Here is a 17,439-nt window from a genome sequence, read left to right as displayed (position 1 = left end):
TGCAGGCTGTCAATGTAAAAAGAAAGCAAAGGAAGAGGAAATATGAGTGGCTAAGTTCAGTCCACTAGTAGTAGGTATTAATTTAAATTATTTGCCTACTGATAAAATTATAATCACTATGGCCAATAGGAGATATTACTAAAGTAACATGCAATATGAAAAATACAATAGTTTTATTTCATTGTATGCAGATCTTCTAAGACAGGGGTTCTCAGACTTTTGTAATGGTGACCCCTTTCACACAGCAAGCCTCTGAGTGCGACCCCCCTTATACATTAAAAACACTTTTTAAATATATTTAACACCATTATAAATGCTGGAGGCAAAGCGGGGTTTGGGGTGGAGGTTGACAGCTCATGACCCCCCATGTAATAACCTTGTGACCCCCTGAGGGGTCCCAACCCCCAGTTTGAGAACCCCTGTTCTAAGAAGTACAGTTGCATTCCTTTTCTATTTAATGAAGCTGATTCTTTAGTAGCAACTGCCACAATTTTTTTCCATCTCCTGGAATTCTGCACGTAAAGTCTATTCTTCTCTCCATGTGACCTTAGCTTTTGCCACTGAGATAGAGCATCACATATGGGATATTCCAACTCCTGTATTTCTTTTTAGCCTCTTGAAATTGTTTTTAACTGGGTTTATGCTATTCTCCTGGAAAAAGTATATTCTGACATTTTGATATTAGAAATCATTCTCTCTTTTTGCCAGTCATGTAATCAATTCTTCATTTTTCAAATGTTCACCTTGCTAGCTGGGCCGCAATTTTGATGGGGACAGGAGTAATGGAGACATTTTCTGGGGCTGGAGGATGGCGGAAGGGGGTGAGAGCTCACCTGGAAAAGGCTGAGGAAGTGTTCCATGTGCCCCTTCTACTTTTCTTTTTCCTTCCCCCTACTCCTTTTCTTTCAGCATGTGGGGGCTGCTTTTCCCTTTCCTCCTCTTTCTTCCTCATGCTTAGTGGGGGGGAGAGGGGACATACTCGATCAGAGGCCTAGGCTCTGAGACCTGTACCACACACCGCCACTGCCATTGGGCAGCAAAGGTTGTGCCAACAGGGCTCTGTTTGGTGACTGGTGCTATTTGGTGGTGGTGGAGAGTGAGAAGGGTTGATATAATAGTTACCTAGGCACGGTAGCATTAGTACATTAGTATTCATATTTACATCAATCCTGTGTGAATTCAAATGCTCAAAGATGTACAAAGATGTACAGATAAATTGAAACATTTGCCATTTACTTACAGTAACCCTTTGGTGTAATTCTGCTTTTGTTTCTTCATCTTCCCACAGATCATCAGCAATGGAGTTATAATCAGATTGCCACTGAGATACAAACTCCTGCTTATGGTCTGGACGCTTCAGGTAATCTTTAAAATGGTTTCTGTGAACAGTGAGTCAAAACAAGAGTTTTAGCGCTAAAACATACATAGTGTACTAGGTTTCAGAGTGGTAGCCTGAATAAAGACTGGGAGTGGTTGGGTCATTACAAAACCTAAATTAATTTCCCCAATACTAATTCCTACCTACTGTTACTCACACCTTCTTGTCAACTGTCTGTAATGGGCCACTCTCTTACCACTTCAAAAGTTATTTTTCCTCCCTTGGTATCCTGCTGTTAATTGATTTATCTCATTAGACTGACCTCACACTTGGTAAAGCAACCCCCATCCTTTCATGTATTTATACCTGCTCCTGTATTTTTCAATCCATGCATCTGATGAGGTGGGCTCTAGCCCACGAAAACTTATGCCCAAATAAATGTGATAGTCTCTAAGGTGCCACAAGGACTCCTCATTGTTTTTATAGTGTACTAGAGGATTAATATAAAATGAGAATTCTAATGCAATAAACTACTGTTACTCACCTATTATCTGCTAAGTAGTGAATCACAGAATACCGTTCTTTTCTTAAACACCCAAGTATAGTTTTGATGGTATTTTCATAAGTATTTTCTATCGTTTCCCAATAAGGTACTAAAAATTCAGGTATTTCCTGTTAATTATTAAAATACACAAATCTTTACTTTATATACTTCCTACAGCCTGTCCAAATACACCATCAGCAAGTATAGGAAAGAGGTATCTCTGGACATCAGGTTAACAATATATTTCCCTTATTTTATTTATAATTAAGGCCACGATTATGTCATGGAGGTCATGTAATTCGGGACTTCCATTGACCTCCGTGACATTTTCTGCCCTGGGGCTGGAGCTCCCAGCCCCCAATCTGCAGCTGCCCAACCACGCAGGGAGGAGGGGCTGGTGGAACTGCAGCTGTCCAGCCGCCTCGGGGCATGGGGGAACTCCCCGCAGCTGCCCAGCCACAGCAAGCGGGGGGACCCCAGGCAGCTGCCCAGCCATGGCCAGTGGTCCCCCTGCATCTGCCCAGCTGCAGCAGGCAGGTGGGGACCCCGCGCAGCTGCTCAGCTGCGGCAGGCAGCCGATAGACCCCGTGCAGCTGCCCGCCACGGGGACTCCCCACAGCTATCCAGCTTTAGCTGCAGCCGTGGCCAGGGCATCCTGCAGCTACCAGCTGCCCAGAGCAAGGGGACCCCGCAACAGCCCAGCCCCAGGGGGGACCCTGGAGCTCCCACACACCTTATCGGTGGGGGACCTGGGAGCCCCAGCAGCAGCGGGTGCTGAACCCACCTACCCCTTTTGTCAGGGATATTTTTAGTGAAAGTCAGGGACAGGGCATGGGCTGCCATGAATTTCTGTTTATTTCCCATGACCTGTCCCTGACTTTTACTAAAAATATCAGTGACAAAAACTTAGCCTTAGTTATAATGTATTACAAATACCCTGCCAAAATAGAATATTTACTCTGGATACATCTTTAATATTATGAAAGTGTTACCATCTTGTCAACCATGTGCATTGTCACTCTGAGGAATTAACCATAAACTTCTAATATATGTCATTATCAAATTATCAGATATTTTCAATACTATACACTGAGTTGCAGCATATTTTTAAAATCTCATCTCTTTAGGTATTTATATTTGTAATTCATGCTACAATCTCTCCTGCATTTATTATGTATTAGAAATATCTTTAAAAATGAATTCATTTGTAATGGACAAAAAGTTATATAGAACTCGATAAAGTATAGTCATATAAAAGATTCCTAATCTTGAACTGCTGCACCTTGGGAAGTGGCTCATCTATATAAACCCATTCATCTGATCCTGGTTTAATTGGTGGTGGTCCTACAAGGGTGGGAGGAGGTAGATCTTCAGGTGTAGCTGGTGAAGATTTTTTCCCTGGTGATTTTCCTCGAACAGAGCCTTAAATATGAATGCACAATTAGTACCCTCAAATATATTTTACATAAGAATACATGGACCTAGACAGCTAAGATGCTTAGCTGCCGTCAAATAAAGTTTGCAGGTGTTCAAATGTGTCACCCCACAACCAATATATAGCTGAAGTCAGTAGTTTTGCAGCTATATAGTGATATTTTCCAGTTTAGCTTTTATTTTATTTGATTTGCCAAAAAAATTAGGTTTCCTAAAGCTCTGCTGTGGAAGAAATAGAAATAGGGTTACCATTCGTCCGGATTCCCCCGGACATGTCCGGCTTTTTCGGGTTAAAAATAGCGTCCGGGGGGAATTTGTCAATGTCCGGACTCCCCCCCCCCCCCATGCAGATCGTTTGCGCGGCTTACAGACCAGCCGGGGCTCCGACAGCCAGAGCCAGAGCCCTTCCTGCACTTCCCCCACCTCTCTCCTGAAACTTGACACCACTCCCCTCCTCTCCCTCCCTCCCCCTCCCTGCATTCACAGATCGCCGGCCGTTCGTCTGGAGCTCCGAGCCTGCTCCCCTCCCCCGCTGTCGAGCGTGCAGCACAGTAAGGGGGCCGGGGGCCAGGGAGGTTCTGGGGGGGGGGGGTAATCAAGAGACAGGGAGCAGGGGGGAGGGTTGGATGGGTCAGGGAGTTCGGGGGGGGGCTGTCTGGGGGTTGGGGGTGTAAGGTTTTGGGCAGTCAGGGTACAGGTGGGGGGTCTCAGGAGGGGGCAGTTAGGGGACAAGGAGCGGGGGGGTGTTTGGGAGTTCTGGGGGGGCTGTCTGGGGGTTGGGGGTTTTGGGCAGTCAGGGTACAGGTGGGGGGGGTCTCAGGAGGGGGCAGTTAGGGGACAAGAAACAGGGAGGCTTAGGTAGGGGGTGGGGTTCTGGAGGGCAGTTAGGAGCAGGGGTCCCAGGAGGGGGCAGTCAGGGGACAAGGAGCGGGGGGGGGATCGGGAGTTCGGGGCGGGCTTTCTGGGGGAGGGTGGATAAGGTTTTGGGCAGTCAGGGTACAGGTAGGAGGTAGGGTCCTGGGGGACAGTTGGGGGGGGGGTCTTGGGAAGGGGCAGTTAGGGGATAAGGAACAGGGAGGCTTAGGTAGGGGGTGGGGTTCTGGAGGGCAGTTAGGAGCAGGGGTCCCAGGAGGGGGCAGTCAGGGGACAGGGAGCAGAGGGGTTTAGATGGGTCAGGAGTTCTGGGGGGGGGGGCTGTCAGGGAGTGGGGTGTGGATAAGGGTTGGGGCAGTCAGGGGACAGGTAGGGGTAGGGTCCTAGGGGCCAGTTAGGATGTGGGGAAGGTCTCAGGAGGAGGCAGTCAGGGGACAAGAGGCAGGGAGGCTTAGGGAGGGGGTGGAGTCCTGGGGGGCAGTCAGGGGACAAGGAGTGGGGGGGAGGGTTGGAGGTTCTGAGGGGGCAGGAAGTGGGAGGGAGTGGAAGGGGCAGGGGCGGGGCTAGGACAGGGGCGGGGCTAGGGCGGGGCTCCTCCCGTCCTCTTTTTTGATTGTTGAAATATGGTAACCCTAATAGAAAGATAATGAAACAAGTTACTTACCATGTTAACAAAAAGTAAATGGTATTGTTACCATTATGACTGACAGTATAGGTACCATGATTTCAAGGTATCACCATGTAATTTCTGCTTGATGGTGCTTGAACACTGTAAATATTTACAGTTTCTATACAGCAGGACTGGGAAGAGCTGGAGTCACACTGAAATAATTTCTAGGACCAATAATCCTTTGAGGTTACCCCATGACTTCATGGCAAGATGCTGTTTTTAAATTCAATTAACCCTAGGCATTAGGGTTACTCAGAGTGCTTCATTTGATATACACGCTACTCTTAACTTTACATGTACTGCAAAGTACAAAGTAAAGCATAGGTCAGAACCCTGCAAGTGGGGATACACAACACATAGTCTGAAAGACTTCTAGCAAAAGGAAAATGAAAGAATGGGTACTTACAATCACTCTCACTACTGGATCACTTTCTAAATACTAGGTGTTTTTAAATTGTTGAGGAATGAGAGAGAAATGGGCAAAAGGAGGGGCAGGAAGATGGTATGGGCAAGATTCAAAGGGGGAAGAAGAAGAATAAAAACAGAAAAATCAGATATATAGGAAAGGGGAAAGAAACAGGTGAATTTGGATCCAAACCCCGGCACTAAGGGGAAACTGAGAAGTATGGAAGGAGCAGAAAATGAGTGGTACAAGAACTGGGGGAAAGACCAAGGCAGATAAAGGAAGATAAAGTTAGTAAACTAAAGAGGGGGATCAGAAAAGATCATTCAAGAAGGGAGCTGGGGGGAGGGGGGAATCTAGTGGCCTGCAGGAAAATGTGGAAAACTACTTAAGAAAACCATCCATAGGAACTATAAGTGCGGCAAGATTTGCAATTGTCACCTGCACTCCAGCCAAATAATTTTGCTCTGGGAGCAGTCAGACAAGAACATAAGGTATGGTAAAATAATATTGGCTATACTGAGTAGAGAATTGAATGGGTCATGTTGTGTACAATAAGCTCATTTAAAAATGCTATACAGTGGTCCCATTCTTTTTATTTAAATGTTTAGTGAAGACATATCTTGGTTCACTGCCTCATAGCTGTGACAAATCTGTACATTCAATAATAGCATAACTAGTATTCCCCAAAGGAACAGCTGCTTCTGAAAGTGCTGACTTAGTATGACAGAAAGCAGATAAGCTGATGACCAAATAAAGTACTCGAAGGATATCTGTACTAAACATTGTGATGTCCCTGTCAGTGCCCTAAAGCTCCATCCAGTGCTCCCTCACTTAATAGCCCTACACTCATACCTCTGCTTTGCTCACATCATCCCTCTAGCCTATGCAGCACCTCCAGACTCCAAGTGTGAAATCCTTGCTCCTCTCAAATCAATGGGAGTTTTGCTATTGACTTCAGTGGGGCCAGGCTTTCACGCCAAAGTGCACGCACATAAATGCAGAAGACGAAGCCAACCACTTGATTCCTTGGAAACATTTTATCCAATTATCTATCATGTGTGACATTTACAAGAATTCATGACGAAGTGGCTGAATCTCCCTTTGTTGGTATACTACACCAAACTGTCCATATCTCAGTGTGCCTTACATCCTAATTAACAGTTATCAACACTATCTTTAAAGAGAGGAGTGGAAGGTAAGTAAGAACTATACATCCTGATGTTAATTACCAAAACAGTAAAAAAAAAAAAATGCAAAAGTGTACTTCACCTGGTTTATTTGCTGCATCTTTTCCCTTGGGTACTTCATCTTTCATTACCTTTTTGTCCTTAAAGGATTCTGAATTTTTGGGTAGCTCTAAGGAAAGTTTTAAAAAAACCACAAAGACACACAACAGAGACACTTTTAAGATGCAGAGTTACCAGCATTAGAGAGAAATTGGTATATTAGTATGTTGATAATGAAAACTTGGTCTTTCCTGTATATACATTGCGCTGTCTCAGATGATGAGGGTACTAGCTCTGAGGTTAAACACAGGAAGGAAAGGCTGAAATTAATACTCAGTTACCTCAAGGAAGTAAATTATACCTGCAGGACAGCTCCTTTTGAACATTTTAGAACCTCTTCTCAAAGTATCTGTGAGAAGCTGTGAAACTGACTCATATAATTGGAAAAGGTAGACAGGCTGTTCAGAAGTTTGGGACCATTATTTAATAGGAAATACGCTCTAGTTAATCTTTTTTGAAATACACTGAAAATATTTATTATTTCCCAGGATCTGTTCCAAACAGCTAAGAGCGAGCTCTATAAATAAGTTTGCTATGGCTGACAAACCTTTGGGTGATTTGGATTTTGCAGGCATAGGCTCCTTATCTTGAGAAGGAGATTCAGTTTCCTTATTTTTATCTGCTGGAACTGTTAGTGTCTCAGCTTGTGGCAAAGGGGTAGGAACTTCTTGCTTTTTCTCAGCTTCTTTTTTTTCCAGTTCTTTTCCTTCAACACAATTTCAATAAAACACATATAATCTGATAAAAGAGGTACTGTAAACATATTATTAATTTTGAACCAATAAATCTTGAGGATTATTCACTATTATATCTTATAAAATATCTGTGCGAACAACAAATATGTTTTTACTTTTGTTTTATGTATTTAAATGGATTAGCATTAAAAGAAAGCTACGTTTAAAATGGGTGCATCCATTTGCCTTTGCGCAAGCCGTATATTTATAGAGACTTGCTGAAAATATGCCCTTTAAAATTAAACATAACTTGACAATTTTTTCTCTCAGTTATACCAGTGTAAAACTAGAGCAACATCAATTAAGTTATTCCAAATTTATACTAGTGTGTCTGGGAACAGAATTTGGCCCAGGCTTACACAATCCATATATACATCAATACACACATAACAGCTGAACTACCACCAAAATTCCAACGTTGGTATTTTTGTGAGTTTGATCCAAAGCAAAGTTTTGCTATTTCTGCAAGTGAATATAGCTTTTCATGGGCAAAATAATAAAATTTCACCTAATGGGGGAAATCTGTTTGCCTCCGCAGTGTAATACGGGTCTTTGTCAATAAAATATATAGTTAGAAAATGTTTTTGTCTATATAAAAAAATTTGCAGTGAGAATGAAAAATGTGTCACTTTTCCACAAACCTGCAAAAGTATTATACCTTTCAGTGGCAGTGAGATTTTTTTAAGCTTCCTTCTGAATTATAAAGGCCCAACCATATATTTTAATATTAAAGTTTTCATATGAAAAACATAAATTCAAAAACTTACTTCTATTCTCTTTTTTAGCAATTTCCTCCAATAAGATTTGCTTTACCCTTTTACACAGAAGGTTCTTCTCTGTCTCACCATTAACTTTCACTAGAATATTTTGCTGTACTGAAAACCATTTCTCCAGTTTTGGCCAGTTGTCTAGAAAGCCCGCAATTCTGTGAAATCATATCAGTGTATAATTTTAAAATCAAAATGTTAAAACAAATGGTGAAAAATAAAATATTATTCCCAACCCAACAAACACATTTAATAGCATAGTGTCTAATCTAAATATAATGCCAATCCTGGAGATATTCTGGATGCAGAACTCCCAGTGTAGATAAGGTCACAGGTTAAACTAATCTTCTGTTACATCATCACTAAAATCACTAATTATTAATATATGAATATAAACTAATTACAAATTTAAAAATGCAGATTGTTGTCCCTTTAAATTTGCTTGTTATACAAAATTAAATATTTAAAAGTATAGTACTATTTTTGTATATAAAAATAAAAGAGAAAGATAAAAGAAAGCCCAATTTTGGAAATCTAATACCCTAGGCCAAATTTAGACACAACATGCATTTATGTATCATATAATATAAATATGTAAACAGCTGTTTTGATATGAATTTGAAAAATAATCTTTTCAAGACTTTGAAAAGTAGAGTATATGAATTATTATTTTGGGGAATCATTTATACTATACCAATAAATGAGGATACCTACTTCAGCAATTTCTTAAGGACATCCTTAACTTTAAGTACATGAACGGTGTCATTAGAAGTCAAGTATACTCTGACTACTCTGTGCTTAAAATTAATGACATGCTTCAATACCCTGCTGAAGTAGAGCCTTACTGTATTAAATATAACAAACCTATGTTGTATCTGGTCCCTGACTAAGTCGATCTTCTCTCTTTCTTTGAGTTCAAGATCTGAAGCTTGATAACTGTCTTCCAGATGAATCTGTGATGACCCTGATTTATCTGTTGAGTAGAAAATACCAGAGACTATTGAAAGAAGTTACTACATAGACTTGTTCTGTGTTCCTGTTAAAAAGTTTATCAAAATGAAAACATCGACTGGCTACTTCACTCCTTCATTTTTAAAACTGGCTCCATACATTCCACACAAAGGAGATGGTAATACAGTACTTTATTAGGAATATATTCTCATTAGGTTCCTGGAACTATGGCATTTACTGTCAAATTTTCAAAGTGCTTTACTCATAGACTCATAGACTTTAAGGTCAGAAGGGACCATTATGATCATCTGGTCTGACCCCCTGCATGCTGCAGGCCATAAAACCTTTAAATTATTAAGAATTGCAAATCTAAAATTCTAAGGCATTGTCGTCACTGCATTGTTAGCTCTAGTTGTAACTCAAGTTTTACCTTTAACCCACCCTCTGTTCACACATAAAAATCTCTAGCTAGAGTTAAATGGTGCTTTAAGCTCAAGCTAGCTGGCTTGAGCTAGTTGGTTAAAGGGTATAGGTTGAAGCTCGAGTGATGTTGGTGTTTGAGCTAGTAACACATTAGGGATGCAGCAGCTCATGTAACAGCAACTCATCTACTGCTAATCCAATCACTCAGTGCTGCTAATCAGATCACTGTGCTTTCCCAGTGTGGCCATCTCACTCAGGGTACATCTACACTACAGGGGGGAGTCGATTTAAGATACGCAAATTCAGCTACGTGAATAGCGTAGCTGAATTCGACGTATCGCAGCCGACTTACCCCGCTGTGAGGACGGCGGCAAAATCGACTTCTGCGGCTTTCTGTCGGCGGCGCTTACTCCCACCTCCGCTGGTGGAGTAAGAGCGCCGATTCGGGGATCGATTGTCGCGTCCCGACAGGATGCGATAAATCGATCCCCGAGAGGTCAATTTCTACCCACCGATTCAGGCGGGTAGTGTAGACCTAGCCTCAGAGATAGGGTAGCCTGAGCGGAGTAACTCAAGTATACTAACTTCAGGTAACTATGGTAGTAAAGACAAGCCCTATGTCATTCTTTGGACGTTTAAGGGGCATTCTCCTTTGAATTTGGACAACATAGGTTCTCTTCAAGATAATATGTCCCTCCATAGCCCTGAGTGGAGTGTGGGGGTGGCCATTTGTTGCCCACCTTATCTTTGACTCTACTCTATAATACAATGTGCTTTGGCTATTTTGTCAAAAACAATTATTCCTGCATCCTTACAGGAGTAAATGAACATACATACTGAAGGCAGTGATCAGTGTGGGGAGTAGTGGTGCCACTTGCTCGGGTGTGCACCTTCCCTCTTCTCCCTTTTGCATCTCTCCTAGTTTTCAATCATTGCAATATGCAGCCCTCAGAGAACGATATTGTCTGCACATGCACAGTTAACTAGTCATATTTCTGCACTTGCTGTATCCTATATTTTTTCTACTTGACACTTCATTAAATTATGTGAGATATTGCACATCAGCTGGTGCCAACATAATGCAGATATTAACAAATAAACATGGCATTTTTTGGCTGCAGGCAGATCTCGAAAATTAGGGGGAAAAAATCTACAATAGTTTGAAAGTACCTGCACTAATGATGCATAGTATCCATGAGATCTAGTGAGATTTAGAGAAATCTGTCAGTAATGATTTTTTGCTCCAATGAGTATAAGTTATTGTGAGACATTCTAGTAAATCTTGAGATAACTTCTGTAACTAGTGTGTGATTAGTATGTCATATATATTTAGCTATACACTATAGCAGGAGTATACAATCTGAAGTCAGAGGCCCAAAAGGAGCCTGAAAAATATTAAAATACAGCCAATAGCTTCCCTCTTTTTATAACTGCACATAGAGAACAAATCTGATGATGAATCTAAACAACACACAATTCCTATCCATCATCATCATCAGGGAAGATACAAGTAAATTTTTAAGAGTTTCTGGTATTTGTGATAAAAATTAAGTAAGTTTATATGTGATTTTACAATTCAGCCCACAAACTCCTCGCACATAACCAATCTGATCCTTGGTGTTGTAAAGATATGGCAACCAAGCAGTACATTAATGACTTTAGCTCTCTTGGTGTCATAACTACTTTGTATTTCCCATTTTATCATGATATGGGTGTCACTAAGCTTTTTAAATATATGCAGTGAAGTATAACTCACCTTTCATGCCAGCCACGCGTTCCAGCACTGTGGTGTCTGAAATGTCTAATAACAGAGCAAAATCTAATGCAGGTGGGGATAAAGGGGGATCTTTTGGGGCTGCTGGGTCTGTAACTAGGGAGGGCTTTTTAGACTTCTCATCCTTTGTTTCTGCTTTGTCTGGATCACTTCCTGTAAGTGCTTTTTCAAGTAGTTTTGCCTGGTTTATTGTCATTGGAAATCCATCCATGACCCATCCCTTCTTCTGTGGTGTTCGTCTAAACATAAACAAGGAACTATAAACATGTAGAGAAACTACTTTAACTTAATATTAACATTTATAATAAAGAGTTTTTCCATAATTCTGTAATTTGAAATTAGGTAAAAGAAAATATTATGACAATTCTATAAAATAACAATGTATGTCATTAAAATTAACACTAGAAATCAAAAGATTTTCCAAACAGAAAACCACAGAAAACAGGACTAAAAACAAACAAAACAAAAGGACTGCAATTTTCTGGAACAAACACTGTGGGACTGATCTTTATACCATGAGAAAAGATGCCAATTTTCTGTTCTCTACCAACATGTGGAACTACAGTAGTAAATAACAGATTTCTAGAGGGAGGTGCATGTCTTGATCAACTTGCCTATTAGTTCAGAGGAGGTAAAAACTATTCCACGAGTAGCTCCATCTATTTCAGTGGCACTACTCGCGGAATCAGGTATTATTCACCATGAGCAAGAATGGCAGTATCTACCCCTAAGAAACATATAATTATTTAGCATATAATTATGTTTGAAAGCAAACTACACTATTTCATACTTAATAGCCTCCACCATGATGTCAACTAGCAATTCATCAGGAATATTTGTTCCTTTCTTCAACAATTTCTCTGATGCTGCACCAAGACAGGCACGAACAGATAACTGTGAAAAAGAGCAGTTAAAAGGATATGTAGTACTAATATCATGTTCAGGAAGTTCAGAGCACTAATTGTTAAAGTGTATGCATTCCACTGCACACTTAAAACACTTATTCAATTACTAATAAAGGCAAGATCCTCAGCAGATGTAAACTGGCCTAGGATCTTGGTCATTACATGCAAAAATTAATGTTAGGCAATGTTAGGGTTGAAAAATGAAGCATTTAAAAAAATCAGGAAATTCAAAGTTAAGAGGCCTGATTTGGATCTCACTCTGGTTTTACACTGATGCAACTCTACTAGATTTGGATCTCACTCTGGTTTCACACTGATGTAACTCTACTAACTCCAATGCAGCCCAGTCCTGATTTACACTAGTGTAAGATTATAATCAAGACTGAGGTTTTTATAGCAACATTTAATCTGGTTGGTGTCACCAGAGTCATGCTCTCTATAGGTCTTCAGGATATTCCCACATCCTGCTTGTTGAGTAAGGTACTACTTAGTATAAGGCTAACATAATCTAGCCCTAAGAAATAAACATTTTAATATTGGTAGGACCAATATAGTAACAAATTCTGGAAATGTTCTGGATATAGTAATAAGCAGATTTAAAAGCATGGGAAATATGCGATGAAGAGGTATTTGTGGATAATTCTGATGACACAGAGGACAAAGCCAACGCAGAAAACAAATCCAAATTTGTGTAGTTACTTTGAGTAAAGTTATAACTTTTCATATTTTATATAGAAATATGAGCCTGTGGCATGGTCCATAAATTAAAAATAATAAGAGAAAAGTGCACTATTAACCGGTTTTGTTTAGTATACAGACATTTCATATATCTGTACATGGTGGAAGTCAAAGTCAGTTTACATACTTTGGATACTTCATCCTTACTCTCGCTGGACTTCATTTCTTGATGAGAAGATTCTTTTCTGCCAAGACCATTACCTAGCAATAACAAAACATCAGCAAATATTACTTTTATTACATTAACATGTATTATTATTCTTATGGATACATAATATTACAGAATATTTTTATTTAGTGAGTACTGTCAGGGTTCTCTGCACTGGTCAGAACACGGGGGGAGGCACAAACTATCCCCAGGAGCTTGTTATCCATAATTATTTTACTATAACTTCGCCTTTTCAGTCTATTTATTTTTAAGAGAAAATCCATCAAATTCTTACTCACATGAATAGACTTTACTCCTGAGAACTGACTTCAATAGGGCAACTTGCATTAGTAAGGACTACACACAGGAGAAAGAGTTTTCAGGACTGTAAGCTTTTCAGGGCAGGATTCTTGTCTTCATACCTCTCTATAAAGCACCCAACATATTGTTGTCCCTCTCCAAATATAAAATAACTACTATTTTGTTTTTTTTCTCTCCTCCTCACACTATGTAATACCACAAATAGTCAGTGAGGAATATGGCTTAGTCCTGTAAACACTTCTGCATATGCTTGAGTTTACGCACACAGATAGTCTAATTAATTTCCATGAGATTACACATGTATCTGAAGTTAGGTATGTGTTCACAGGTTTGGGGGCTATGTCCATGACAAACTTCAGGTTTCAAACTTCAAACAGTTTTTGCCGGAGTCATATTCAAAAAAGGGAGGTTAAAATTTTCTGCCCAAGGGAAAAGCCTATTTTCAACCACCATATACAAGGAGGCTGAAAAAGTTTCAACGTTCAAGTTTCAGAGGTGAACATTTTGGAAAACTATGAGTATGTGGAAACAAGGGTTATAATGGGAACTTTTGCAAAGCATGAGCTGTAGTGGGCACTAACAAACACCTGCGAGAACATATAAGCAAAAAATCAGCAGGGGATGGAGGTATCCTCTTTTTTGCCATTCAAATCCAGCCATCAAAATTATTTTAAAAAAATCTAACTCTACACATTTTTACCTTTGGTTCCATCAAGTGATGTGCTCTTTGGCACTATTTCAGAAACCTGAGATGCTAAAGCTGAAGGCGGCTTCTTCCGGACCTTTTATAAATTAAACAATCACAAACCACATTTCTTAGTTTTCATAACATTAAGCAAGGATAGTTTTTGGATGTTTTAAAAGTATTTTATTGAATATTCAGTTATTTAAACATATATAAACTGATTGTCAGGTGCATAACAGCAGAATAATCTATAGTAACAGTAACAAAAAGTTACTAATGTCATCCTGGAATGATGAGTGTAATTAGTATTTTGATATTGATGGTAACTTAAAAGCAAATGAAAAGTTGGGGATGGAGTGACAGGAAAAAGAGGGTTGTTATTTACTCATGACGCTACTCAAATTTAGGTAAACAGAGCAGGCTAGAAGGCAATGATCACTCTATTCACTATGGTCCTGATCCTGCACCACTCAAGTCAGTGGGCATTTTGCCATTGACTTCAATGGAAGCAGGATCAGGCCCTATATAAATCTAAGAATGGTTTGCAGTTGAGGTTGAAATCATCATTTTGTCACACTGCACAAAGGGAGTATTCTGGCATTTTCTCATATCCAAAGGAAGCACTCTTGCATGGCAACAGGGCCGGCTCTAGGCACCAGCAAAACAAGCTGGTGCTTGGGGCGGCACATTTTTAGGGGTGGCATGGCCGGCGCCAGAATGCTGCCCCTGCCGCCCCTAAAAATGTGCCCCGGCCACCCTAGCTCACTTCCACTGCTGCCGCTCGCCTGCCACGGCACGCGAAACAGCTGGTTCGCGCGCCGCTGCTCACCCTCCCTCCCAGGCTCTCAAACCTGGGAGGGAGGGGGAGATCCCAAGCGGCTGTGGCGCGCAAAACAGGGGATTCACACGCCGCTGCTCCCCCTCCCTCCCAGGCTCTCAAACCTGGGAGGGAGGGGGAGATCCCGAGCGGCCGTGGCGCGCGAAACAGCTCATTCGCATGCTGCTCCCTCTCCCTCCCAGGTTTGAGAGCCTGGGGGGAGGAGGCAGGGCTGGGGATTTGAGGAAGGGGCGGAGTTGAGGCGGGGCTGGGGATGGGGTAAGAATAAAACGGGGGAGGGAGGGCGGCCAAAATTGTTTTTGCTTGGGGCAGCAAAAATCCTAGAGCTGGCCCTGCATGGCAATAACACATTAATCTACAGTTCTATAGATGGGGCTGATTTACTCTTCCAGTATGAGGTTAAGTTATTTTTCTGTCACTGCAGTTCTCAAAAATAATCTCTTTCTTCAGTGACTCAAGATTTTAGTGCATTAATATAATAAAGGATGATCGGGTCTGTACTCCTTTCTATGCCTATATTCAGTGTAAGGTTCCTCCTACTTAACAGAGCATCCTAATGTGGGATTATTACTAGGCAGCTTCACACCATGTGGACTAACAAGACTTTCTTATAGGCAGGACTGGTATCACCACCTATTACTAAGGTTGCCCAACACTCCTCATTATCAGCCTTTTTTCAGTTTCTTGTAACTTTTCCAAACTTTAACTATTTGGGCTGAAATTTTCTATGCTTGGTGTATTTGGGAAAATTTCAGACAAAAGGGTTCAGATGTTTCCAAGACTGAGGTTAAGGAAATATACGTTGTGTAGCCCATTTAAAAATATTATGGTGATCTGTTCTTTGAAATGGTCTGGCATCCTCATGCTTTGGAGCAGGGACTTGAAATCTAGAAGAGAGGTGACCTTTGTGAGTGGGACGGACCTTTTTCCATCCCCGTGACAATCCACCTAAAATTAGCCAAATTATAAGCCTTTGAAAAATTACCTGTTCACGTGTGCTCAGTAGAGACTTGCTAGAGCGTAACAGTAAAACTTCAGAATACTCCCTCCTCTCTGAGCATGCTTGAGCCTCTCACAATCCCAGTGCTGACCAGACTGTGCATGTGCCATCCCCACAGAACAACGGAGCATGCTACAAGGCTATCGAGGTACTTTCCCTGTAACTGCTGCTCTGGGTCAGCGTAATAGGGTTGGGGCCTGGAACTGACAGCAAGGAGGCTGTGTCTCCTGTGCTATTTATGACCCCCTGCTGGTACCCAGGCAGAAAGGGAGCAGGAAGGAGTCTGCTTTGAATATAGGGGGGGGATAAAGCTGGACATGGGGAAATAAAGGGAGTAGATTGGGACAAGGCATCTGGTGATGATAAATAGAACGCCAAAAGAACACTATTAAGGTGTCAAAGCCAACCCCTCAAAAGTTAGGAAATGTCAGAATTAAGGTTGCCTGTGCAAGTCTTCTATACCTGACTCATCTCAAAGAAGAGGAAGGAACATGACTAATATACTTTTCCCCTAACTTGCTCCGCTGTTCCTTATAACAGTTAAATCTGAAATGAAACTTGCACTTACTTCATTTTGTTTCCCAGAACCCTCTGCTTCTCGTGGAATCAAGCTGCTTTCACTTTTCATTTCACTCTCATGGAAAGCTTTGATGCTATCCTGGACCAGAGTATCAATAGACAATACCTGAATGTTGCAAGCTAATAGACAGAAACGTTATTGTGATAGGTTTCCATTTTGGAAAGAATGTAAAGAGATTATTAAATGCAATTAAATTAATTCTGACAAGGCAGCTTTATTAAATGCAATGCACACTTCTTTTGGTTTGGGTTTTTATTGGAGACACTACACTGCAGCCTGTACAATGTACATTGGTAACTGCAATTAGTCTGTTGGCCATTTTATAACTATCTACAGAGAAGTTCTGTGAAAACATTTCTCACAGTTCTTTACTTAAATTCTGAAGCAGTAAACTTATGAGGTACAATGAATTAACAATACACTTTTACATTCAGGAACGTTTCATTTTACTTTGAAAGGTGGAGAATACATTACATGGAGCCAGACCTTGCAAGTTCTGATGCATCTGAGGCACCTATCTTGCAACGAGCTCTGCACAGGTGCAGGGATCTAACCACAATTGTAGGACTGGGGCTTAAAAAAGTATAAACAAACAAACAAAAAATAAGAAAGTCTACAGAAAAAAAACCTTCTACCTTCTTCCAAGAACTTTACACAGGTGCTTTTTCCACTAAAAAGCTTTCCTAAAACACATCCCTGGATAGGAAACGGAGGAAATACAGGTGGTGGGGGTTCAGGCATTGGAGGGTAGACAATGTCCATCAATCTATGAACCACATGACCCAATATATTATTATTAGGTGGAGGTTTGCTTCCACTGTGCTCTTCAGGTGGGCACCACTCCCCTACCATACTCTGTATCAAAAACAAATCAGAGAATAATTTGTGACTATGCCTTGTATTTCATCTTTTAAAAGATAAATACACAAATAAATATTTTGCACTGCTAGAATGCTGTATTTCATCCAAAGATATCACGGGGCTTTACAAACATTATTAATTAAAACTCATTAAAACCTATTTGAGATATGCATGTATTATTTT

General features: G+C 40.9%; 1 protein-coding gene across 2 annotated transcripts in view; it reads right to left on the bottom strand.

Moving 5' to 3' along the window:
• Positions 1-16,484, bottom strand: part of LOC101939198 (sperm flagellar protein 2) — a 67,484-nt gene extending 51,000 nt beyond the window's left edge. Inside the window, exons 1-11 of one of the 2 annotated variants that reach the window (XM_065598852.1) lie at positions 16,384-16,484; positions 12,951-13,024; positions 11,971-12,074; positions 11,163-11,419; positions 8,897-9,005; positions 8,033-8,190; positions 7,079-7,237; positions 6,515-6,601; positions 3,145-3,284; positions 1,863-1,990; positions 1,241-1,379 (exon numbers count right to left, since the gene is read on the bottom strand). In XM_065598852.1, coding sequence (XP_065454924.1) covers positions 1,241-1,379; positions 1,863-1,990; positions 3,145-3,284; positions 6,515-6,601; positions 7,079-7,237; positions 8,033-8,190; positions 8,897-9,005; positions 11,163-11,419; positions 11,971-12,074; positions 12,951-12,986 — 1,317 coding nt within the window. In that variant the 5' untranslated portion in view covers positions 12,987-13,024; positions 16,384-16,484. The remainder of the gene's footprint in view (positions 1-1,240; positions 1,380-1,862; positions 1,991-3,144; positions 3,285-6,514; positions 6,602-7,078; positions 7,238-8,032; positions 8,191-8,896; positions 9,006-11,162; positions 11,420-11,970; positions 12,075-12,950; positions 13,025-16,383) is intronic. The other variant, XM_065598853.1, reaches the window with a different exon arrangement.
• Between the last annotated feature and the right edge of the window lie 955 nt (positions 16,485-17,439).

The sequence above is a fragment of the Chrysemys picta genome, chromosome 6 (assembly GCF_011386835.1).
Source record: "Chrysemys picta bellii isolate R12L10 chromosome 6, ASM1138683v2, whole genome shotgun sequence".
Taxonomy (NCBI): domain Eukaryota; kingdom Metazoa; phylum Chordata; order Testudines; family Emydidae; genus Chrysemys; species Chrysemys picta.
Note: the sequence above shows the minus strand (reverse complement) of the source record. Positions and strands in the feature narration are given on the sequence as shown.